At 42.1% G+C, this 25,320-nt stretch overlaps 1 protein-coding gene across 1 annotated transcript in view; it reads right to left on the bottom strand.

Annotated features, from left to right (window-relative positions):
- The window catches only part of MYOM3 (myomesin 3), a 508,088-nt gene that overhangs the window by 153,553 nt on the left and 329,215 nt on the right, over positions 1-25,320 (bottom strand). Inside the window, exons 12-15 of the mRNA XM_085647857.1 lie at positions 20,430-20,629; positions 7,002-7,055; positions 2,403-2,530; positions 1,987-2,170 (exon numbers count right to left, since the gene is read on the bottom strand). Of these exons, the coding sequence (XP_085503983.1) occupies positions 1,987-2,170; positions 2,403-2,530; positions 7,002-7,055; positions 20,430-20,629 (566 nt within the window). The remainder of the gene's footprint in view (positions 1-1,986; positions 2,171-2,402; positions 2,531-7,001; positions 7,056-20,429; positions 20,630-25,320) is intronic.

Raw genomic sequence — 25,320 nt, 5'->3', positions numbered from 1 at the left:
GAGCAGGCAGTGGTCCCCCGGACAACTGCTTACTCGTAAAAAATTTTTAAAAAACTTTCATATTTGTTTATGAATTGCATCCCATTTTCCTTTAAGGAAAACGGGCACCATTACAAAAAAAAAATGCTTTATTGAAAATGCAATAACAGGCATGGCCACCATCCCTGTGACTTTGGCCATTCCCAATGGGTCGCAGATTGCGACCTGTCTCATGAATACATCGATGAGGCAGGCCCATTTATGACCCACTGAGAATCGCAAACAGTGTTAAACTTACTGTTGTGCATTACATTTTGCGACTTCCTAATTATGAGTCTCAAAAAGTCACAAGCAGAAGCTCGCAAAAGGTAGCGATTGTTCATGTGGCCCAAAGTGAGATTGCCTTAATCCAGGGAGATAGAAAAAGAATCAAATGAGAATCTGGTGCCCACATATCAAGATATCACAGGATACATTACAGAACTATTGGAAAACATGGAAGAAATTATGAATGTTCTCTCTCTCACCAGCGAACATTGTGCAACCTTTATAAACATGTTAGACCAAATTAGAAAGAAACTCTCTGCTCCTTATAGGTATGGGTTTGATGCATCCTTTTTTGCCATTTGTTATGAAAGGCACTTAAGAGGAGCTTTGAGACCCCAGAAAGTCATATCATTACTTAGACACTATATAAGCACTTGTCATATTTATACGAGCATGCTTCAGCGGCCTCACCAGATGAGCTGGACATCATCAATAGCAAATTGGTTTGTAATATTAAGAAAATACACTATTGTATGTTTACAAAACCTGGAGATGGCGTGCTAAAAGAAGCTAGGGGCATATGTATCAAAAACTGTATTTGCGATTCTCAAATAGCGATTTTTTGAGAATCGCTATTTGAGAATTGCAAAACGGGATGTATTTAAAAATTCGCACATATTTTGCGAATTCTTAATATTCCTTAATTGCGATTAGCAAATTGCGAAATCGCAATTAAGGAATACCTTCCCATTCATTCCTATGGGCCAGGAGGCCCATAGGAATGAATGGGAAGTCATTCTCAAATTACGATTCGCAATTTGCTAATCGCAAATTCAGAATAATTTCAAAGGTGCAAGGGTGTCATGATGACACCCTGATGCACCCCTGAAATGAGCATGTGTGCGCATATGACGCACATACATGCCATAAGGGCATGAATGTGCGCCACATGGCACCTAGAAAAATGCCCAAAAGTGCATTTTTGAAAGAATTCGCAAAATATCCCCTACTTGAAGTTGGTGGTAATTTGCGATTTCTTAAGAAGAAATCGCACAACTTTGGTGCTTGTTACATAGCATTATGGAATCGCAAAATTAGCGATTCCTTATTTGTGCGATGCGAAAAAGGCTCATACATCGCGTTTTGCGATTTTGTATTCGCAAACGCTGTTTTCTTGCGAATCGCAGCGTTTGCGAATACAAAATCGCTTGATACATATGCCCCCTAGCTCCTTTAGGTACACCTTTTGAGATTAAAATAAAATACTCTAATGTATGGCAAACTATCTTTAAAGACTGTACAATCTGGGCACTGTGTGTGAGACTTTTGTGGCCCTTACAAACTAGATTATACTTTTGGTTAAAAATGAAGCTCTTTAAAACACGGACTTGTAACCATTGCTGATCTCATTATTATAAGGTTTTGGGAGAGTTTTTGTTAGTTTCAGGACTGGGGTGACGTTTATTTTGTGGGTTCCTAAAAGAGAAGGGTGATCTTAATGTTAATAATTTCGTTATTTCATATTACTTATGAAGTGTATTGAAAATTAATTTTATGGAATGTTTGTATTTCCACAATAAAATGTTATTGATTAGCTGATTGAACTGGTTGGAGTATACAATGTAAATAGTACTTTGGTCAATGGCTACAGCCTTCATTTATCATTACCTTTTAAGTGGATTGTTTAACAACACCCTCTACTATAAACAGATTTCAACAATGTGCATTTTGTTAACTTACCTAATGTTGATATTGGAGAAATTGGCTCAGTGGGTAAGGAGGGTTCACTCACTCCAAACTTGTTAACAGATCGCACCCGGAAACAGTAGGATTTTCCTTTCAGAAGGTCCAGTGCTGTAAACCTCAGGGAATCAATATTCTTGTCCAAATTAGCCCTCTGCCAGCTGTCACTTCCAGCTATGGCCTGAGGGTGAATACAGTAGTTAAAGCACACATTTTCACAAATTATTCACATTAATCGATTTATTAGATTGAAAGTGATAACATATTCTTTTGGATGATCTGACTGATAAAATTGCTTGACTTATTTTGGAAATGTTCTTTTCAGCAATCGCCAACCATTCATCCTTCGGCCCTACCTAAACACCAGTACAGTATTTTAACAGTAGTTAATTACAAATTAAAAAGTCTCTCACCTTCTCAATGTAATAAGTGAGTGGCTCCTTGCCTCTTGGTACTGGCTCATCCCAGGCAATGACAACATAATCTTCACTGACCTCACATGCATGGACATTTGTTGGTGGGAGGGGAATTCTGATGTCTTCTATGGAAAGTCATAAATAGAAAGTAAATGTTTAAATAGTTTGCATAAACACATTAGAATAGCAAGCTTACATTTTAAAGTATAAATGAAACATTGCATAAAATGCAGTCCCATAGTAACCAGAAAGGAATGTACAATTAATGTATTTTAATTGAAAATAGTAATGACTGGACTAAGGGCTTTAACCGCACATATGATTATGATTATGATATGATTTTTATTGTGTGGTTAGTGTCTTTTTCATAGAAAAAGTCTCATCATAATTATATTGGCAATAAAAGATACTGGTTCAGTTAAAAAGGTAATACTTTTGCAATTTTATCTTCTAGTGATAAGTGTGTCAAAAGGAATATGACCAGAAGAACTAGACAAATCAGGTTTTTACAAGGCCATGCATACAAACATTCATGAGAGAAGAAAAAAGCTCTTGACTCATTCACAGCGCTTAAAACCCCATGCCATTCATTACTGAAATAGTTGCACATTTCCAATTCATAAATTATAAGCACAATAAATATGCTTACATTAAAGGGGGCATACCTGGTACCTGAGGTGTTACTCTTATGTTATATAGATTGGATGGATTTTTCAAGAATTTACTCATCAACCTTTGTTCTTCTCATATTGAAGTGTATATAATTGAATTCCTACATAGTATTGGGTGTAAGATATTTAACATTTTGAAAAATCTTGTTTTTCAATTCTACACTATTTGACCTAATTGTTTAGTGGAAGTCTTGCTATTTGCTGGTGGCCATCAAGAAATCCACAATTCCCAGCCGATAAAATACTAATGAATCTGCAAATACCTGTATATTGGCAAGCATGTTTGCAAGGGTATCTTATAAATTATAACTGAGCAAATTTCGAAATTCTGGATGGTATCAACCTTTGACGGTCATCAGTGACCCACTAGGGTTGAAATCTTCACCTCCTCCTCTCCTGTAATTGCTATGGGAAGATCTCCCACATGTTGATTTACTACTTAGTAAAACTGTGGGAAGGACCAGGAGGAGTGGCTGGTAAATGAGGGCTACTAACTAGCAAAATAGGAAGGGTTTAGGAAGCAGTAAGGAGGGGTTTAAGTAAGCACATGCTAATACAAACACCCACCACAACAGAGTAAGACTATTGCTATTCACAAACTACAGCAACTACGACCCCCAAAGTAAGACATAAGAAATCATCAACCAGCTGCCCACTGCCCCCAAATCTGACCACCAGATCAAAAACTGGAAACCCCTCACCCCAGAAACACAGCAGAAATCATGAGAACAATCAACTACTGGGCCACCACTGACCAATGCTCCCACTATATCTACAGCTTAGGAAGAACTCTGATCAGCTCCCACCTCACCACTATCATAAATGCCACCTTCCTGATTAACTGGAAACATGTAGAAATCACAACCCTCCTGAGAAAACCTACAGCCGACCCAAATGTGCACTGCAATTACAGACCCATCTCGCTCCTGCCTTTCCCATCCAAAGTCGTGGAGAATTTTATCAACAAACAACTCTCCAATTATCTTGAAAAACACCACCCCCTAAACATCTTGCAGTCTGGATTCTGCAGCAACCACAGTGCAAAAACTGCCCTCATCACAGCAGCTGATGACATCCAGACCATCATGGACAAAGGGGAAATCACAGCGCTCATACTACTCGACTTCCCTACAGCCCTTGATTACCGTCTCCCACAGTACCCCATCACAAGACGCCACAACTCTGGAGTACAAGGACCCGCCCTGAAATGGCTAGCCTCTTTTCTCTCTGACAGGACCTAGTGAGCCAGCCTCCTGCCCTACACTTCTGAACCCAAGAACCTCATCCCTCAAGAATCATCACTGAGCGCCACCCTTTTCAAAATCTACATGGCACTTCTCATTCACGTCATAGGATCCCAGAAAATCACCATTGTCTCCTATGCAGATGTCGCCCAGGTCATCTTCTCTCTCACAAAGAACAACCACATCACCAGGACCAACTTAATCACTATCATGTCAAACCTAGCAAACTGGATAAAACAGAACTGTGTAAAACTCAACACTGATAAAACAGCAGTCCTGATCTCTGGGAACAGAGCCTCTCCATGGGACTCCTCCTGCTGGCTTACCAACCTGGGACCCTCGCCCATACCCTCTGACCACGCTAAAAACCTCTGCATCATCTTGTACAACAGACTCATGATCATCAAACTCGTGAACTCCATCACCTCATCCTGTTTCTTCATCCTACGAATGTTCCACAAGATGTCCAAATGGCTTCTCGCTGACACCAGACACACAGTCACCCAGGCCCTCTTCACCAGTAGACTAAACTACGTCAATGCACTCTCCGCTGGCATCATGAATCAACTCATACAAACACTTTATTTCACCCACAATGCCATCACCAGACTCATCTGCAAAATCCACTGCAGTGCACACATCATGCCCCATTTCAGAGAGCTACACTGGTTACCAATTCAGAAGCGCTGCCAATTCAAACAGCTCACCCACACATGCAAAGTCCTCCAAAACTCCAGACCTGCCTACCTCAACCACCACGTTAACTTCCACCAACCCACCAGGCAACTGCTCTCAGCCACACTCTACTTTGCACAGATACCTTGCATCTTCATATTCATATCAGGAAGATGCTCTTTCTCCTACACCACCGCCAAATTCTGGAACTGCCCTCCACATCACATCAGGATCTTCCTATTCCTACTCAAGTTCCTCAAGAAACTAAATGTCTGGCTTTTAAACTAGGAGCCTCATCGGCCTACTCATCTATTCCAGCGCCTGGATACCCTTCGGGTGATAACGTGTGCTTTACAAATCTACTTAACATAACATATCAATGCCATACAAAATATTTATATGTATATTTAATTCATTATATTTTCATCATTAAATATTTAATGGACATTTCATGTGATGAGTATTTTGTTACTTTTAGTTTAATGGTTTTTTTAATTTTCGAGGTACTATGCTGCTATAATTGTGTTGTTTGAGGTACGCTGCTATTCCTCCCTTTTAAATGTTGCATGATATTTTATTTTTTTATGTTTTCTTTTTAACTGATGTATTTATATATGTTACTTTTATGGGTGAAATCTCGCCCAAATAAAGTTTATTTGAATTTGAATACATTTTTAAAGATTAAAGGGGTTGCGTCTTTGGAAGATGTGCTATTTTGGGAAGTTCGCAAATGGTTTCTTCTTATTGACTGGCAATATTTTCCTAATTAAACCTGACATTTATTTAGAATTTTCTTAATTAGCATAAATTGTTTGTAAAAAGGATTTTTGTTAAATATGTACATTCTTTCAACAGTTTTAAATTTTGTGGAAAGCCTCTATTAAGGGGCATCAGTCAATAAGTTCGAAAAATGTTTCAAACATGTTCCAGGGTTTCAAAAGTTAGAATTGTTAAGTAAAATATTATAAATATTATTTGTCATATAAGGTAACTTTATTTTGATCTGAAATTCTAACTTCTCAACGCGAACCACATATGTTTTTTCAAACATGAGCAGCACGTTGTGCTATACTCAAATTGTTTTCAATTTGAAAGAATAATAAATGTGCAGCTTCACTAGCTCTGCGAATTTATTTCTCCGTGAAGGTGGAGGGGCACACTTTGAAATTTCACGTCTCTATTTTTACAATCTATTGCTGCAAAGCTTCTTGCAGTAAATTTCTGAAGAACACTGAGATACCCTGTTTGGAGGTGCATGAATAGCAATCATGAACACCTTATTTACCTCACAGATTATTATACATATATTTGATTAGTCAACACTTTTAACATGCCATTTTACTTACCCTCTTTCTTAGTCTCCTTGACCAATAACCCACTCATAATGCAGACTTTCCATGTGTATTGAATCACTTTTAATTTTCCTAACATGCACAATATTAGAAATAATGTTGAGACAACATGTCTAAGGAAAAAAAAAGAAACCGAAGGTATTTAACTAGTTTTCTGAAATTGAAATGGTTTTTGGTATTACAGAATGTAGTGAGCAAAGAATCTCAGAAGAGAGCATATCAAATAGAAAACACATATAATCTCTGCTCTATGGTTTATCCTTCACCGTTGGATGTAATCCAATAATTTCTAAAGGGTATATGTTAAAATAGGCTGGTAGCATTTCATCCTCTCAATACCCTGCTTTTCCTGCAGCAGGCACTGTAGTAATTAGCACTATGGCGAGGCAGACTCAGGATGAGTTCCTAATCACTATTCAGCTCCTGCCTTTGACCATTCCCTACTTTGCCACTGATGATGTGCAATTCTAGCAGCGGCTTTGAGCTCTTGCCACACCATGCCAGCTCCTTTAATACAGATGTTTCATACAATCTTCTCATGATGAAGTCGTATATTAAACCATGGAGTACCTTCACCCTCCAACTGGACGTGGCTTCAAAAAACATAAACGTACACAATTCGTTCACATTTTAAGAACGTAAAGCAAAAGTTACCTTCAAGATCATCTTTGCTTAATGTGATTGTCTTTCCCTCGCCCAAAGGTATCACTGAGGGTAGAAAATAGGATAATCAGGAAAAAAAGAAATAAAATTTGCAGTACATTTTCAATGAGTTTGTTTCATAGATAGTAAACATGTTTAATCATAACTTTCAATGCCTTTACCAGCTGTCATTCATTCTTCCCACCTACCCAATTTTTCTCATAATGCCAATGCAGGAACGCCCTTCACATCCTTTGTCATGCACTCCATCATATGACCACTTTCTCCCCAGGAAACTTCTAATGATATTACATTGGGGTAAAAGATTACGAAAGTGGAACTTGTGTTATTTGCATTTTAGGGGCGAATAAGAAAATATGTATACATATATACATAGCTTTATGTATATATTTATGTACCTAGTGTTAAACCTGGCAACCTTGAACTTGGTTTCCCTCTAATGTTTTGCCACCAGACCTCTTGTTTTTGCTTGCTTTAGGACTTTGTACACTTTACCCTTGCTAACCAGTGCTAAAGTGCTTATGCTCCCTGATTAAAAAATGGTAACATTGGCTTATACCCAATTGGCCTACTTAATTCACTTATAAGCCCCTAGCAAAGTGGCACTACATGTGCCCAGGGCGTGTAAATTAAATTCTGCTAGTGGGGCTGCAGTACTGATTGTGCCACCCAATTAAGTGGCCATTTAAACATCTCGAGCCTGCCATTGCGTCAGCCCTACAAAATCTGAGCCATTCACAATATGAGCTAAACTGATATTGCACCATGGTTCAATGAATCAATGTCTTTTGTTTTCAGTCACATGTACCCAAGATTAGCACATTATACAGGATCAGATGATCAATAACTAACCTATCAAATGTATTTATCATTTCATGAATAGATTATTGTCTAGGGCACTGTTTATATAAATAATATATTATGATCTTGACAAATCTAATTTTTTTATATTGTATATAAAACATTAAAAAAAACTGTTTTGTTATAATAATACTGGAAGTCTCTCAAGTCATTAAATGAATTGTAGTTATATTGTCTATTCTCTGGTAGTTTAAATATTTTATGCCTGCACATTCCTATTACTTATTTGTTGCTCATAGGTTTTTAAATAATTTGATTTTTTCCCTACGCTTGGCAAGTCATCCTGCATGCAGGGGCCCCTGTTTTCTAAACTTATTGTGGCCTCTGTGTACAGGTTTTAAAATACCATTTCAACCTGGAAAAATAAACCTTTTATTAGGCCCAAACTTTCATTTTTAATAAAAAAAAGTCACATCTGAGGGAGACCCTGGACAGCACTAAGGGCAGGGTGCAGTGTATTTAAAATGTGAACATGCACTTTTAAGTTTTACATGTCTTGGTAATGAAAAACTCTTAAATTCGTTTTTTCCACTACTGCAAGGCCTACCTCTCCAATAGTTTAACATTGGAATTACCTTATTATATTTCATAAGTGCAATTTCCAAATGGGAATATGTAACTAGTTCATCTTTGGTGTCTCTGGAATCACAAGTTAAAATCCTAACTTATGGTGAACCCGGATTTTAAATTGCCATTCTGAAAATGCCACTTTTAGAAAGTTGGCATTTTCTTGCCTTAGCCATTTGGTGCCTGCAGCCTGTCTCTGGGTCACATGAGAGGGTGTAGTTGGCAGTTGGGTTTTGTGTATTCCTCCTAGACAGCCACACACATTGGGGAACTTGTATTTGACTGGGCGGGCAATGACTTGCTACGGAGCTGGGCACAGCCCCACTTACACTTAAATAGGCTGTGTTCTGCCCCGACACAAAGAGCTGCATACCCCCTGAGGTTAGTCTGAAGCTAGGGCAGGAAGGCAGGAAATCTGTGCACTTCAAATGCATGCCTCTAGAAGCTTCTCCCCACTTCAAATGCACAACTGTCTATAAATACTGGACCTCAGACACCAACTCTTCAGTACACTTCTGGACCTGTGGATACTCTGCCAGGAAAAAGGACTGCTATATCTACAAGGACTGTCACTCTGCTGGACTGCTGCTCTGAAGGAACTGCTGCCCTGCTGTGCTGACCTCTTGCCTCAGGAAGAAGAACTGGACCGACAACCTCACCTGGAACCCAGGACTCCAGGGTGACTTCAAAGGCTAGTCTGCCTTCTTCTAGATTAGAGCCTCAGGGACATAAAAGTCTTCCCATCATCTTGCACCAGCCCCTTGACCCACATGCAGCGAGTTCCTGGTCCCCAAGTAGTGCCTTTCAGCACCTGGATCCTAGGTGTAGCTCAAGGGTGCTGAAATTAAGCTTTTGGGCTCTTTGCAACTGTAAATGGGCTTGTTTACACAGAGATCTTACACTGCAAATCAGCGTGAAGCTCGGTCAGCCTGACTCTTTGTACTGCAGCATTGACCATTTGCAGAGACTGCCAACGCGAAGCTCCAGCAAAGTTTGCCTATGATGCGGGCCGGTTCCTCAGACTTTGCTGACGCGATGCTCTCCCTGCTTGTTGTATCCATCTTCAGTGTAAACGGGACTCTTAGCCTGAACTTGAAAAGGTAAACTTCAGCGGGCCTAACCTGGTGACTGTGTCCGACCTGTGCTCCAATGCGGTCGGCCTGAAAGTGTGACTTTGACTTGGTCCAGCATGACCAGATATCTTGTGGTGGTTCTTTATGCTTGTTGACACTATTTTAACCTAAAATCTTTAAACATGTAAATCTAAGATTCTGCTGATTAGATGTGTTCCATTGTGATCTTCTTTTGATTAAATTTGGCTCTATTTTTCTAATTAGGTGTGGGATCTTTTTTGTGAGATGCTTTTACTGTTTTACCATCTGAAGAGTTGCACAAATACCTTATACATTTGCTCTAAGTTAAGCCTGACTGCCTGTGCTAAGCTACCAGGGGGTTGAGCACAGGTTAATTTGTGTTGTGCTTGTGCTTTACCCTGACAAGAATTGTGGTTGATGAGTCTATATTATAAGAAGGACAATTGCTTCATATGCTGGCAAGAACGGCCTGTAACTGAAATGTGTTTGCTGTGTCCTGCATTAGACCTATGTGTGGCAGGGAAAGTACTCGTTCAGTTCACAGCCCCCTGCTCTGTTTCCCCACCCACTCATAGCCATGGGCATAGCTTAGTCAGTTAGGTTCGGGGGAAGGAAAATCTCAAATTTCCTAACTGAAAAGTAGTGGCTGCAGGGTGGAGTCGGTAACCAAGGTTCTGGAGGAACAGGGTGAGTGAGTGCTGATTTGTATAAGGAAAGCTTCAGTCTAGAGTCGCACCGAAGGCAAAAAAACAATGGGTTGAAATGCTACCCGAGTGATTGCTACTGGTTAGGCTATTTGGAAGCATTCATCCCATCAACTTCTTGGTATTTGATTGAGAGTAATATGCCTGGAAACCTGAGACTGGCACAGCTTTCCAAGCCTTCTACAGCCAATGATTGTGAATTCCAAAAATGAGTAACTTTGCACCCATTCAAGGAGCACTTTGGTAAACCAGTAACTATATACATTTAAGTATCTGCTCCAAAAAATGAACAGGTAAAAAGATTTAGGCTAAATGGAAATAGTGAGAAAATGGACACAGACATAGCAAACTTGACTCAGGACCCACCGAGCAAGTCAAGAATACATCCTGGGAGTTTCACACCCCAAACACCTCACCCTGAAGTTATGTCCCAGCTCATGCTACATAGACCTGAAAGTTTTCCCTGGGAACTCATGACTATGGTCGCATAAAACACAACAGCCTGGATCTCTACCCTGAGATCCCTTATTTTAAGGAAAATGCTACTTACCAGTATGCATCTGTTCTTGGCATGTGGAGCTGCAGAGTTGCTCACTATGCATAGATCGCCATCTGGTGTTGGGCTCGGATGCTTGCACTTTATTGTTGTCTTAGTCTTTTGTAGTCACAAGATCAGTGACTCCTCCCTTGGACAATAGTGCGCATGGGCATCGTCTCCATCCTCAGATTGTTTTTCGCCATGATGGGAAATGATGGAGTCAGTAAGAAGTAAGAGATGTCCATGTGAATGTATCTAATTAAGATAATACTGGAACAGATACAGGTTCTGGGGAGTCGGGTGGGCGTGTACAACTCTGCAGCTCTACATGCCAAGAATAGATGCATACTGGTAAGTAGCATTTTCCATTCGAGGCATATGAACTGCAGATTGTACACTATGCATAGACTGTACAGCAGTGTCTCCCCTAGCGGTGGTCACCTGTATCTGTTGCAGTGGTGTGAAACAGTGTTTTAAGAACAGCCTGGCCTACAGAAGCTTGTTGCTTAGCCTGCACATCAACACAATAGTGTTTGGTGAAGGTGTGTGGTGTAGACCATTTTGCTGCTTTACATATGTCATCTAAGGGAAAGTTTCCTAAGAATGCCATGGAAGCCCCTAGTTTGCATGTTGAATGCGCTCTAGGGGGAATTGTTAATGTGCGTTTAGCCTTTTGGTAGCATATTTGAATGCATTTTACTATCCACCTTGCGATCCCAGCTTTGGAGATGGGGTTACCTTTATGAGGTGGGGAGAAGGCTACAAACAGTTGTTTAGTTTTGCGAAAGGGTTTAGTCCTGTCAATGTAATAAAGTAGTGCTCTTTTGACATGTGAAGAGCTCTCTCTGCCACAGAGTCGGGGTTTTGAAAAACACCGGTAACTCAACTGATTGGTTAAGATGAAAAGCAGAGATGACTTTGGGAAGGAATTTTGGATTTGTTCTGAGAACCACTTTGTTACGATGTATTTGTAAGTATGGTTCTTGTATGGTTAAAACCTGTATCTCACTTACCCTTCTGAGAGAGGTAATTGAGACAAGGAAAGCTACTTTCCATGTGAGGAACTGAAGTTCACATTTATGTATAGGTTCAAATGGGAGACCCATGAGCCTGGTAAGAACAACTTTTTAAATTCCACACCGGAGAGGTTGGCAGTCTGGGAGGAATTATTCTTTTAAGGCCCTCCATAAAGGCTTTAATTGCAGGTACTCTAAATAATGACAAGTGTTGTCTGTTTTGTAAATAAGCAGCAAGCGCTGCTAGATGTAATCATATTGATGAATATGCTAGATTACATCTTTGTAAGTGTAGCAGATAGCAAATGATGTCCTGGATTGAAGCATCCAGAGGATCAATGTTATTGTTATTACAGTAGTTGACAAATCTTTTCCATTTTGCTGCACAGCAAGCTCTAGTAGTAGGGTGTCTGGCTTCTTTAATGATGTTCATACAGTCCGGCAGAAGGTTAAGATAACCAAACTCTAGGACTTCAGGCACCAGATCGCTAGATTCAGTTGACCTGGATCGGGGTACCTTATCTCTCCATGGTTCTCCGTTAGCAATGTTGGGGAGAGGCACAGTTTTTGGTGTGGGACTACTGAGAGTTCCAGTAGTGTTGTGAACCACGGTTGGCATGCCCATGTGGGAGCCACCTGGATCATCTTGAGAGACTGTTGTCTGAGCTTGCGTACGGGGAATTAGTGGGAGTGGCGGAAAAGCGGACACAAATCTGCCTGACCAGTTCATCCATATCGCATTGTCTTTGGACAACGGGTGTGGGAACCTGGCGGCAAAGGTTGGGCATTTTGCGTTTGCGTGTGTGGCGAACAGATCTATGTCTGGTTGACCCCACATCTGGAAAAAAGGCTGAAGGACTTGGGGATGAAGTTCCCATTCGTTGTATCTGCTGTGTCTGACGACTTAGCAGATCCGCAATCTGATTGTGAACTCCTGGAAGATGTTCTGCCAGCAGGTATATGTTTTGTGGAATGGCCCATCTCCGACTGTTTTGTGCGAGCTGGGACAGCTGCAGAGAAAGTATGCCTCCTTGTTTCTGTATGTAATACATGGCTGTCATGTTGCCCGTCCGGATTAGGACAGTCTTGTGCTTTAGATGTACCTGGAATGATTTTAATGCTAGAAATATTGCCAGTAATTCTAGGTGATTGATATGTAACACTTTCTGTTGAGTGGTCCATTTGCCTTGAATTGTATGGTTTAGGAGATTGGCTGCCCAACCGGTGAGTGATGCGTCTGCTGTTAGCACTATCTGTGGAACTGGCTCGAGGAACGGCCGCCCTTTGGACAGGTTTCGTGTGTTCCACCACTGCAGAGAGCGATGTGTGCTGCTGTTCACCAACACCAGATCTGTAAGTTGTCCTTGAGCCTGGTTCCACTGACGTGCTAAGCATTCCTGTAAGGGGCGCATCTGAAGTCTTGCATGAGGTATGATAAAGATGCAAGAGGCCATCATTCCTATAAGTTGCATGAATACCCTTGCTAGGAGGGAGTGCTGCGGTTGAAATTTGCTGCTCAGGGCTTGCATACTGGCTATCCTGGTTGGACTGGGATATGCCAGAGCTTTAGAGGTGTCTAATGTGGCCCCTAGATACTGATGTATGTGGGAGGGCTGAAGATTTGACTTGAGGTAATTTAGTGTGAATCCCAAGATGTGTAGCAGCTGGATGGTTTGATGAGTGTGATGAACACACTGTTTGAATAACTTGGCTTTTATTAGCCAGTCGTTGAGATGTGGAAAGACGTGGATTTGTTGTCTTCTTAAGTGTGCTGCTACTACGGTAAGACACTTTGTGAACACTCTGGGTGCGGTGGTCACTCCGACTGGAAGGACTTTGAACTGATAGTGTTGTCCATCCACTATGAACCTTAGATATTTCCTGTGAGCAGGGTGTATGGGAATGTGGAAGTAGGCGTCCTTGAGATCTAGTGTGGCAAGGAAGTCGCCTTGTTGCAGTAGTGGGAGAACCTGTTGAAGAGTGATCATATGAAAATGATCGGACTGTATATATAGATATATGGGTCTGAGGTCGAGTATTGGCCTTAGGGTCCCGTCATTTTTGGGGATTAGGAAATACAGTGAGTAAACCCCTGTTACTTGATGATGTAGGGGAGCTAGTTCTATTGCGTGCTTTTGAAGTATTGAGAGAACCTCTTGTTTTAAGAGCGTAAGGTGTACTGTGGACATTGGACGCTGTTTGGGTGGAATGTTGGGCGGGGTTGCTGTAAGTTCCAGGCAGTAACCATACTGGATAATTTGTCTTACCCACTTGTCTGTTGTGATTCAATCCCAGACAGGTAGAAAGTGTGAGAGTCTCCCCCCGACCGGAGTGGAATGGTATGGAGGGAGCGGAGGGAAGTTACTGTTTAGTGGCGGGGGAGGCACGAGTGTTGTTACTACCTCAGCCTCTCCCTTTGTTGTTATTTCCCCTGTATCCGAATCTAAAATATCCTCTATTAGGGCATGTTTGAGTGGTGTTTTTATAGGAAGAGGAGGCGGTGTCTCTTGCAATGTTTTTGGATGCTCCTCTATAGAAGGAGCGACGAAAGGAGCCACGTGTGGATGGAGACTGTAATGCTCCCATGGATTTAGCAGTCTCCGTGTCCTTTTTCATGTTTTCTAGAGTGATGTCTACAGCCGGTCCAAAAAGTTGTTCCTGATTGAACTGCCGGTTGAGGATAGTTGTCTGAACTTCCTGTTTAAACCCTGAAATGTGTAACCAGGCATGTCATCTGAGTAGCGCACTAGTGTTAACAGATCTAAAGGCTGTGTCAGCTGCGTCAAGGCCACACTTACTTGATGAGTTGGTAATTAATTTGCCCTCCTGAATTAAATCATTTGCCTGGGTTTTGTATTGATCGGGCAAATGTTGTAAAGGGTCTCTAGACGGTCATAGTGAGCCCTATCATACCTAGCAAGTAATGCTTGGGTTTTAGCTATGCACAGTGATTAGCTGCTTGAGCAGCAACTCTCTTGCCAGAGGCATTTAGCAACTTAGATTCCTTATCCGGAGGTGGTGCGTCACCGGAGGTTTGAGAGTTGGCGCGTTTCCTAGCATTAGATACCACTAGTGAGTCTAAGGGTAGCTGCCCCTTGATGTAGGTGGGATCGTCGGGGCGGGTCTATACTTTTTATCAATCCTGGGATTGAGAATTCTAGCCCTCATTGGGTCTTTGAATATGTCTGGGGCATGTTTAATGACCCCTTTTAGCATAGGCAGGATTTAGACAGTCTTCTGGGACTGTTCAAAGGTCTCTAGAAGGAAGTCCTCTTCTGCAGGGTCTGAGTGCATGTGGACACCATGGTAGACAGCAGCTCTATTTACGAGTTGTCCAAAACCAATATTGTCATCTGGGGGAGATGGTTTTCTTGGATATGACTGGGGATCAGGGGGGTCTGGGGGACCTATTGGGTCATCATAATCGTTCCAATTGTCCTGTGGTACGTCTGTATCATCATCAGGATCAGTGAAAGGGTCATTATTGCCTCCCCAACCCTCTAAATCGTCATCATCATCATCCTGTGGTAGTGTTCAATGTGGTGGAAGTTTTGGAGGCTGTGGAGGAGAGACAGGCTTAGGAGGAAGAACTGGCTCAGGAGGAAGGACAGGTTTAGGAGGAAGAACAGACTCAGGAGGAGAAACAGGAGAAGAGGGTCTTATAGGTGAAGTGGCACAGTCTTTTCTCTTTACAGGCACTGTAGGAGTGTCTGATGTGTCCAGCTTCCTCTTCTTTTGTGGAACAGCAGCCACATGTCCTGTTTTAGGGTCTATATGCAGTTTGTTCTGCTTGGAATCGACATGATCCGGTCGAAAAAGTTCGTCCTCTTCCGGAACCGGTTTCGGCGCCGGCTTCTTCGGGGCTGAGCGGGGTTTGGATTTCTTCTCTGAGGCCTTAGGAGTTGGTTTTGGATCATTTGGCTTGGCTATGGAGCCGGAAATCTTTGTTGGTTCCGAAGGTTTTGGCTTTGGATCCAAAGGTTTTTCTTTCGGCATCAAGGTGGTCGGTGCCGACTTCTTTTTGGGAGTAGGTTGGTCTCCCGTCTTCGGTGCCGAAGGTGCCTGCGGGACACTGATATGTGGTTTGCTCGGTCCTGAGCTACCGGAAGGCTTGTCCTTTATCTTCGGAGCCAGGCCCGAGGGCGGGGCTTCTGAAGCATGTTTTTGGTTGCGACTGGGGCCAGCAGGCGAAGTCTTGACCAGGGCGGGTGGAGTTGGCGTAGGGGCAGTTGTACTCACTCGTTGACCAGGAGTGATGTGGTCGTCTGAGTCGTCTGCTTCGGAGACGATTTCTAGGTCCTCAGAATCCTCCTCTGGGACATCGGGCCTTCATCGAAGATGTCCACTGGTGCCGGAGCTACTCTTTGCGCCATGATGTGTCATCGGGCCCGGCGGTCACGGATGGTTTTCTTCGATCGAAAAGAGGCGCAGGTCTGGCAATTGTTCTCGTTGTGCTCAGGCGAGAGACACAGGTTACAGACCTTGTGATGGTCACTGTGTGGGAATTTCGCTCCACACTGGGGGCATTTTGTAAAGGGAGTCCATTCCATGAGCTGTAGGCCCAAACGGCGTTGATAGGCCCAACGGCCCACGTCGATGCTGGAATCGAGTAGTGGAAATGCGAGTCGAAGATCACGCGATCGAAAACAATACCGTTGAGTTGCAGCTAGTTTGCGCGTCGAAAAGGTTTGGAAAATAAAGTACTGAATCAGAGCGCAAAAGTTACATCCGAACCCGATGGCGGTGCCCATGCGCACTATCCTCCAAGGGAGAAGTCACCTATCTCGTGACTACAAAATACTGTTCCAAGACAACAACAAAGTGCAAGCATCCGAGCCCAACACCAGATGGCAATCTATGCATCGTGTACAATCTGCAGCTCATAGGCCTTGAACATGTATTTTCACTGCATTCACTTTTCTTCATCTCTGCTATGAGAAAACATAATTGGTGGAGTTGTGAAATCGCTGCATGTTGGTAGGACTCCATGTTTCCAGTCCTCGCCTTTTACAAATCATTTTATCAAGTGACTAACAATCCCATACATTAAGCCCAAGTCATAAATAGAGGTGGGGGTGCCAGCAAATGAATAGGGTGAGCAGAGCCAAAGAAGTGCCAAGAGTCTGGCATGGCTTTAAATGTCCACGCACTAGCAAAGCCATGAAAACATTTGCAATGTACATCATGCAAGAAACATAATTCAAAAATATAATACAGTTTGTTCAAAATTCAAAAAAGTGTAGTTCTTTAACATGCTGATGCATTTCACTTTAGTACATCAGATTATATTATTGCATATACAAACATGTATCAAATGTTATAGTTTTTAAACATGAACTTAGAAATATTAATGGCTCGCCTCCAATGACAATGCCATTAGTGAACTAAGAGTCAAGTGAGTAGTCATGTAAACACTAAGCGTGGCCTAGATTCTTATTATAGATAGAGCAACAATATAGTCTATTAAATCAAACATAAGAGATGCTTGTACAGAGTTTTCCTGAATGGATACACTTACAAATGTTCTCATATGTGATAATAAAGATAAATTAGGCTGTGTAAAATAAAATGTTTGACTAGGATTGCACAATTTGGACAAGCAGGGTAGTTGGAATTGATTCTAGGTTATCTAGTTTCGCATTTTGAAATTCAGCCAGCAGAAACCATCATTCTCTTGCTCCTATTTTGCATCAACAGTCACTGTTTTGTCTTTTATTCTTTTGTTTTCAAAACATTTTATTGATGACAGTGTAGCGACTAATTCAAACATCACAGTGAATATTCATACAAGTAATTGACTTTTCATATGGTTTATACATTCGTTAGCCATTTGATTACACATGGTAGTGTTCGTTAATTCAGACCTACGGTCCCTGAACCACAGGTGAGGTGGGGATAAGGGAGTGAGGGGGGAGTACAGATGTTTCCTTTATACATATTCCATTTGCCCCATATTTGTGACCACTTTCTCGGACTTCCCCTGGTTACATATACAGTCTTTTTCCTCATCATGCACCAGTCCATGTCCTTCCTTCAGGCGTCCACCATTGGGGCCATTGTTGACCCCACATTCTAGTGATATTCTGCTTGGCGACCATCAGGCTCAGTGTTACCCATGTCTTTTCTTTGCTGTTTAGGTCTGTAGGTTCCCAAATATTTAACGAGCATCTTTTGACTTCAATTTCCAGCCTCAACCCCAGAGTATCCTCCTTGCTAAGGTGTACCCCCCTCCCGAACCCTTTGATGTGGGCACACTCCAATATTATTTGTATAAATGTGCCCTCTTGACCACACTGCCTCCCGCACCCAGGATCTTCCCTACAGCACATCTTAACCAGTGTTGGTCCCGTAAAATATATTCTGTGGAGTACTTTTAGCTGCACCAGCCTGAGTCTGGAAGAGACTGTAACCTCTCTGGGAGAGGCCAGTGTGCTTCCTGCCATTCATCCTCATCCAGTTCCGATATATCCGTTTCCCATTTCCTATGGAGTTGTGCAAGGGGGTCCGGTTGTCTTTTATTCTTGGTGCACAATTGGAATATCTGACCCAGACAGAGCAGACCCAAATTCTCAATTTTTAAAAAAATATTTAAATATTTGTATTGCCATTTTAGCATTATACAAATCTAGATTATGCACAGTATTTCCAGTCCAATTCAATGCAAATATTCATTATTCGGCTAATTTCAAGCCATATAAGCACAAGATAAAACAATACAGCCATAAAACTTCATATAAAAAAAGATTAAAAAGAAACTATCTTAAAAATAAATGATAACCCCAATTACATAAAACAGCAAAAATTCAGAGGACAAATTAATTACACTGCCCCATACTGATTTCTAATCACCATTGCACAACAAAGTTTAACACTGCTACATGGAGATCTAAGTCACAAAAGCTTTGCAATAAAATAAACGTGGTAAAATTCTAATCTTGGACTAACTAAAAATTGGGCTAAAAAAACACGTCCGGCAGTAAAAATATTAATGGCAGAAAAGGGTTACGTGCAAAATGCTTTGCTTGGATGTATGGTCACAGGGCAACTTGGCATGGTTGTACTCCAATGGACACCCCTGCGAAAGGCCACTAGTAAGTGTAGTAAAATGAAGCCTGGTAAGATAAAACTTACTATTCATGTTAAAAGTTGAATTCAAATAACATTTACAAAACAGTGATGTTTTGATCAGATTATAATTGACACTACTTCCTAGATTATCAAAGTATGCCTGATGCAGACTACCCTGTCTTTCCCTGAATGCCTCCTTCACACGGTACATAACATTTAACTTTATATTCTTGGGTTTGAAAATATATCTGGTATTAAATCCATAACCAGCAGCATAACGCCCTACATTATAAGCAACATCTCTGTACTGGTTCTCCAAGCAATTGTCTCCGCAGTATGTAACATCAAACGCCGTATAGCCCGTTCGAGACACAACACAATCCCCATAATACCATTGTGCATTTAAACCCCCCACCCCATTCTGTGCTCTGCTCATTACATATTTCCCATTCTGAAGGATACCCAGCATTTCAAATCAACTTCAGCAGTTTACCCCACGGCTATTCCCAGCTCACATTGTCAATATCCAACCTTCCAAGGGTTTCATTCTTTCCTCACCGTAGTTTGGGAGCGCAGTGTCTGAGTATGTCCCTCACTGCTGCCGCTTGCCACAGGTGTGGATGCAACGGCTCGCCCATCAGGAAGGTCATGTTCCATGGCTCCTCATGCCAATAGATCATCTGCCAGCCTATCACCACGCCTCACCTTTTTCATGTGTGCCTCCTCTGTCCCAGCCCATTCCGTCAAAACCTTCACCCAGGCAGCCATCTGAGGAGGTGTCAGGCTCAGCCATCTAATGGCTATACATTATTTAGCCGGAGTCAGCCCAAGGAGTGCAAATTTCCTACTGAGCAAATTCTGTATTCTTGCAGACCATGAAGACAAAGTTCTGCATTGGACAAAGTAATATACAACTGTATGTAACCTTTAAATTTCAAAGTCACAGAAATTAGAAATCTAAGCTGACAGTGCACTTTAGTTCAGGCTCTCAGTTTTCTGTATGTAAATTCCATTTATGACGTTGGAAAAACCACCAGTGTTGTGTATTATTTGTAGTTTAAGTTAAGGGCTACAGGAAGGGACATGGGTCTTCACAGGGCAGGGGCTTGGAATACCAAAAGGTTGAACTTCTACAAGCCGCACTGTTTGGGACATTCTGCAATATTCCCAGTGACTTTTACCCCAATTTGCAGATAAGGGGAAAATATTTCTCCACAAAGTAAAATAATTTCATGATGGTGAGAAAAACAAAGTTAAGCTGCCTTTGCAGATTAACTTCTGGTTTACAGTTATGCGTATGTAAAGGTTACGCCTACTTCCGGTAAAGCTACTATTTTGGGGGGAATGAGGATGGTAGTTACTGAGATGAACTGCAGCTAGGGCCACCACATTCTTTGCTATTGTGTTATATTTGCAATCAGATTCACTGCTATGGCCTGTAAAACAGCAAGACCAACATATCCGCTGCCAATGTTTTGAATTTACCATTGTAACACCAATCACAGAAACGCATGTACATTTTGGATCTTGAATAAATGTCCTTGAAGTCTGTGGTAGCATCCCATACATACCGATGTCTCTCTCACCAGCAGCAGGGTCTCTCATCGTGACTGGCTCACTGGCCTTAGAAGGATGGCTAGCGCCAGCCTGGTTCACAGCTTGCACACGGAACTGATATGTTTTCCCTTCAGTAAGGCCTGAAACTGGGTAACGGCAGATCTTCACCGGCCGCTCGTTGCATAGTACCCACTCGTTGGTGGCAACGTCCAACCTGAAATAAAAGACACAGTTTGTGGATTCTCTAACAAATTTATTTTTTAAACTTTATAATGTGGTAGCCAAAAAACAATGACGCCTGAGCACCCAATCTAAGTCTATGAGGATCTGGGACATTCCATAATGTCAACGTTTCATCCGAAATTAAATCCGCAAACAAGTAATCCTAATGGAATGAATATATATAGATACTGATTATCCTGAGAATTTGGTGACGAGGCCATCAGGAAGCAACATTGGATACCATTAAGTAAGTTTTCTTCTCATTAATAACACCTGTGCTAATTTTAAGCAAGACAAAATTTACTTTAGTATTTTGATACATACTGGATATGTAATGGTCTTGCTATATTTTGCCAGTTACATCTGTCATGAATAAAGAAAATCATACCAATTGCCTACTCTCTTATCCTTAAGTTCTCAAACTGACAGGCGCTACAAACTTCCCAGCTTGACATTGTGGATCACATCAACATAAAGGTAACAACATAAGTCACTGCTGGAGCAAGTGAATGGAAAGTTAAAGATGTTTTGTAAATATCAAAGCGAAAATAAATACAAATTAGTGAAACATGCTCAAAGTAAAAATGCAATATGATTATTTTAGAAAGGCTGGCATTTAATTGCAATCTACACATATGTTTATGTTTTCAAGTTCCTCTTGCACTATGCCTTAGGGCAGGGGTCTTCAAAGTGTGGGGCACGACCCCCAGGGGGCCGTGGAGTTAATGGATAGGGGGTCGCGCATTCCCGGTCACACTTCTGCCCAGGCCCACAGGACTTCAAGGGATTCAGCCCCCTCCTCCCCCGTTGTGTGTCTCAGTTCGAGCTGCTGTGGGCTCCGCTGGGCTGTGTCTGCAGTCTTATCTCCTGGACAGCACAGCACGCCTGAGTTTTTCACAGGTCTTTAAAAACCATTTGCATATTTACATACCTTTTGTAAACTGGTTACCGAGGCTTAGTTTTTTTTCTAGTTCCAGTACCCCCCAGGCTCCCACTCTGCCTATTCCTTACATTTGTATTTTACATTTACTGCAGTAGTGTGAGAATGCATTTCATGAGAAGAACTATGAAGTAGGGTTGCCAAAAGAAAAATACCAGCCATTTGATATTTAAAGAGCCTGCAAAGGCCTCCTCTTGACACTTAATAGGATTATAAATAAAATCATATGCATTCATTTGTAATGTGACTTTTCTGTCTTTGTTCCCTTTAATTATCAGTCATGGATCATTGAGGCAGCCCTAGAACACAATTAAAAGTGCTTTCTATTTATATTTGCTGTTCCAAGTACGCACAGGGTAGGGTCTGTATTACTGCAAGGGTGCTTTAGGTCTGTACCGCAGCGCGGGGACACACTAGCCTAGTGTAACCGGGTGCTTTATAAATTTGCTTATTATTATTATTACAGATGAGTGCTGAAATATACAGCTTTAGGTGACTGCTTATTTTTGTACCGTCTGGGACATCAAATAATGAGCAGGCAACCCTAACCATAGGACTGGAAGTGTGTTGCAGGATCAGCATATTATTTATTTCCTCCACCCTCGATCCCTGATTAATGCCATAAAAGCAATAGTTTAACTTATATCTTAAACCCTACGGCGCATATGATGAGTTACTTCAAGTGTCTGGAAATGCACCCTGCATTCAGAGAACTCACTTCTCATTCTCGCACTTCACCTTCATGCTCACCCTGCACTCACAGTGATAACAATGCACTCACACTGATCACCATGCACTCACATCAATCACCCGTTCACCCTGCACTCACAGTGATCACTCTGCACTCACAATGCATGTGTGCTATTCACCCTGTACCTCACTCTGCAGTCACACTACTCATCTGCACTCACCCTGCACTCATGTGACGCCTCATTCACCTGTCCCCCTCACTGCTCAATTTGCAATTCACTCAAACAAGCCCATCATTAACCATGCATTCATTCGTCCCACTCTGCACTTACATACGCACCCAAATTCATATGGTCACCTCACTCACCCTGCAGTCACTACTCTTTCCCTACTCTCACACTGTTGCATCGCTCACCATGCACTCACATGGGCACTCTTGTCATCCACACAGTGCAGAGGGTTAATGTGCCTGCTACAAAGAACATGTACTATGCAGATCACATAACTGAGTGTGAGTAAACTATGAGTAGCATTATAAAAAAAATGTAATGTTTGTCAGAAAGGTGCTACAGAGATATGAGGTGCATTGTTGGTGAATTTATGGAGAAGGAGGAAACTGGGGCGGGGGCACCAAAAAAGACTGTTGCACCGTGTGCGACCAGTGCTAGGGCCAGCCCTGCCTGGGAGTGTAGGCCCCCCGTGAAGTTTGGGTCTAGTGGGCCCCTGCTTCTGCCTATTATTAATATTATTTACATTTGTAATGTACTACTGTTACCAAAAGGTGTCATGGGGCTAATAGCCATCTGCTGCCTGAAGGCAAATGAGAAACACACAGAAAGGGAAGGAGAACCAGCCAAATGGGGTGACCTACAGAGCATAGGGCCAGGTTTTTATATCTTCCTAAAAGATAATAGATTCTTGGTCGAGCAAAGCAAAGGAGGGTGCACGTTCCATAACTGTGCGGCCTGCACCAAAGCAGCAAGACAGACAATTTATGCCTTCCTGAATTAGGGAATAATAAGCAGAGTGGCACAGGCCAAGAGGAGCATATGGTCCAACCCGTGTGCTCGGTGAGGAGAGATGAGAGGATGAGAAAGGACAGCAAGGGAGTGAGAGAATTCGATTGAAGAGGTCAGGGATGAGGAGAAATGTGAAGTGCCGAAGGGAAGTGCAGACACGGAAGAAGTGAGTGTGAGCGAAAGTTGAGGGCACAGAGGAGGGCTACTGTCAAACTGTGAGAGAAGATAGCTGAGAGATGATCTGTGATCTAAAAAGTAATGTGATGTGACATGGGTGAGGGACAGCAGCGATAGGGGAAGAGAGGGAGTACTGGTGTGGGTGCTGAGCAGTGATTAATTTGTAATAAAACATGTGCCAGGGACCTTCCCAGTAGACCACTGCAACTTTAACTACCCACCCATTGCCTTGCCTGTGCGGCCAATGACAATACCTATGCAACTACCAACCATAATACTTGTACAAGTGTGACTATCTCAAGCCCCCAAAGCTATAAGAATGGCATGGGTGTCAGGAGTTTATCGCTTTTAATATATATTGAATTGATAAACAGCTGTTCTACTCATCTCTAAATTACACAGACAGAGCCACCGTGTGGCAGACGGTCGTAGTGCCAGTGTGCACAATTAGGTGCCAGTGCACCGGAAACCACCTGCTCAAATTAAGCACTTGTGCTGAGGTAACAGGGGAGAGGGACATTGGTTCAAGAAGGTGTGGAAGAGCAAAGGAGGGATGTGAAAGATGAATATGGGGACTGGAGAGGTGTAGGATACAAATAGACAACAATTTGAAAGGAGAGACTTGAGGTGACTGAGAAGTGCAGATGGGCATGGGAGGTGACGGGCCAGAGAGGCCATGAGATAAATGCGAGAGACTGTTAGAGATGAGAGCAGTGAAAAGACAGAATGGCAAGAGGTGATTAAGGGTGAAGTGAGAAGTTGAATGGGGAGAGTTTAGAAGCTGTAAAAAGGGGTGAAAGAAAATGGCCTGCAAAGTGAGAGAGGGATCCGGGATTGGGAGAGGAGAGGAGAGAGGGATGGACGGGAGGGGTGAGAGGAAAGCAGCATGGGTAATTGCTTAACTCTGCACAACACCACCAGGGTTTTAAGGGACCCCTGCTGTTCCGGGCCAGGGCCAGGTGAGCTTCTAATGTGGCAGCACGTATTCCTGCGGAGTGGAAGGCCCATCACAAAGGTTGACTAGACATCTTTCTGATGTTAATTCCTGCATTTTGGTTATAAACTGGTACTGATGGGGTGAAATCTTTCCTCAGTGTTACTGTGTGCAAAAAATGTCAAAATAATTAAGCAATTGTATCCCAAAATAACGTGGCATCACGTAACATTATTTAAAAAAATTTCCCACACAATTTAGTCAAGCCTGTTGTGTAATTTGGTCCTCACCTGCCTCATAATTCTAGTAGCCCTGCCTACAGGTTTAGAAATGTATGTCCGGAGGGGGTCCTTACGACTGAAAATGTTGACAGGGGGGTCCCAGCACCCAAATGTTTGAAGACCTCTGCCTTAGAGGGTTAATCAAAGGGAATCGAGAACGGGTTCAGGAGCAAAGACCTTTGAATTGAGATAGAGTGTGCCTTTGCAAACATTTTCTTTCATGGAACTGCAGCGCTGCAATCTCGTTCGGTTTATTTTATTTCTAGTTCTTCTCTTGACGTTTTCATACTAAGGATATTCTCTGTTTTGCCAACAGAGTTCAGCTCTTGAAAACCGGATGTGGCTTGAAAGTTGACAGAAAACGCAAATCCAACATTGCAACAAAGGTCATCGAATATTTCTTTTCACAGTCCATGCAACAGTGGGATGTTTCATTTTCACATTCTTCAACCGTAGTATATTTCATTTTGCTTTATACCTCTAACTTGATTCTTCATCCTATTTTGAAGACCCATATTTGCTACAAAACAGATTTTCCATAATTGGGCCATCCCAGAGGCCCAGCCCCTATCTCATTTAATGGATGAACTCCTGAAATATACTCACTATGCCATGTCTTCTCACTCAAATAATAACAAAAAC

The sequence above is a fragment of the Triturus cristatus genome, chromosome 3_2 (genome assembly GCF_964204655.1).
Source record: "Triturus cristatus chromosome 3_2, aTriCri1.1, whole genome shotgun sequence".
Classification (NCBI taxonomy): Eukaryota; Metazoa; Chordata; class Amphibia; order Caudata; family Salamandridae; genus Triturus; species Triturus cristatus.
Note: the sequence above shows the minus strand (reverse complement) of the source record. Positions and strands in the feature narration are given on the sequence as shown.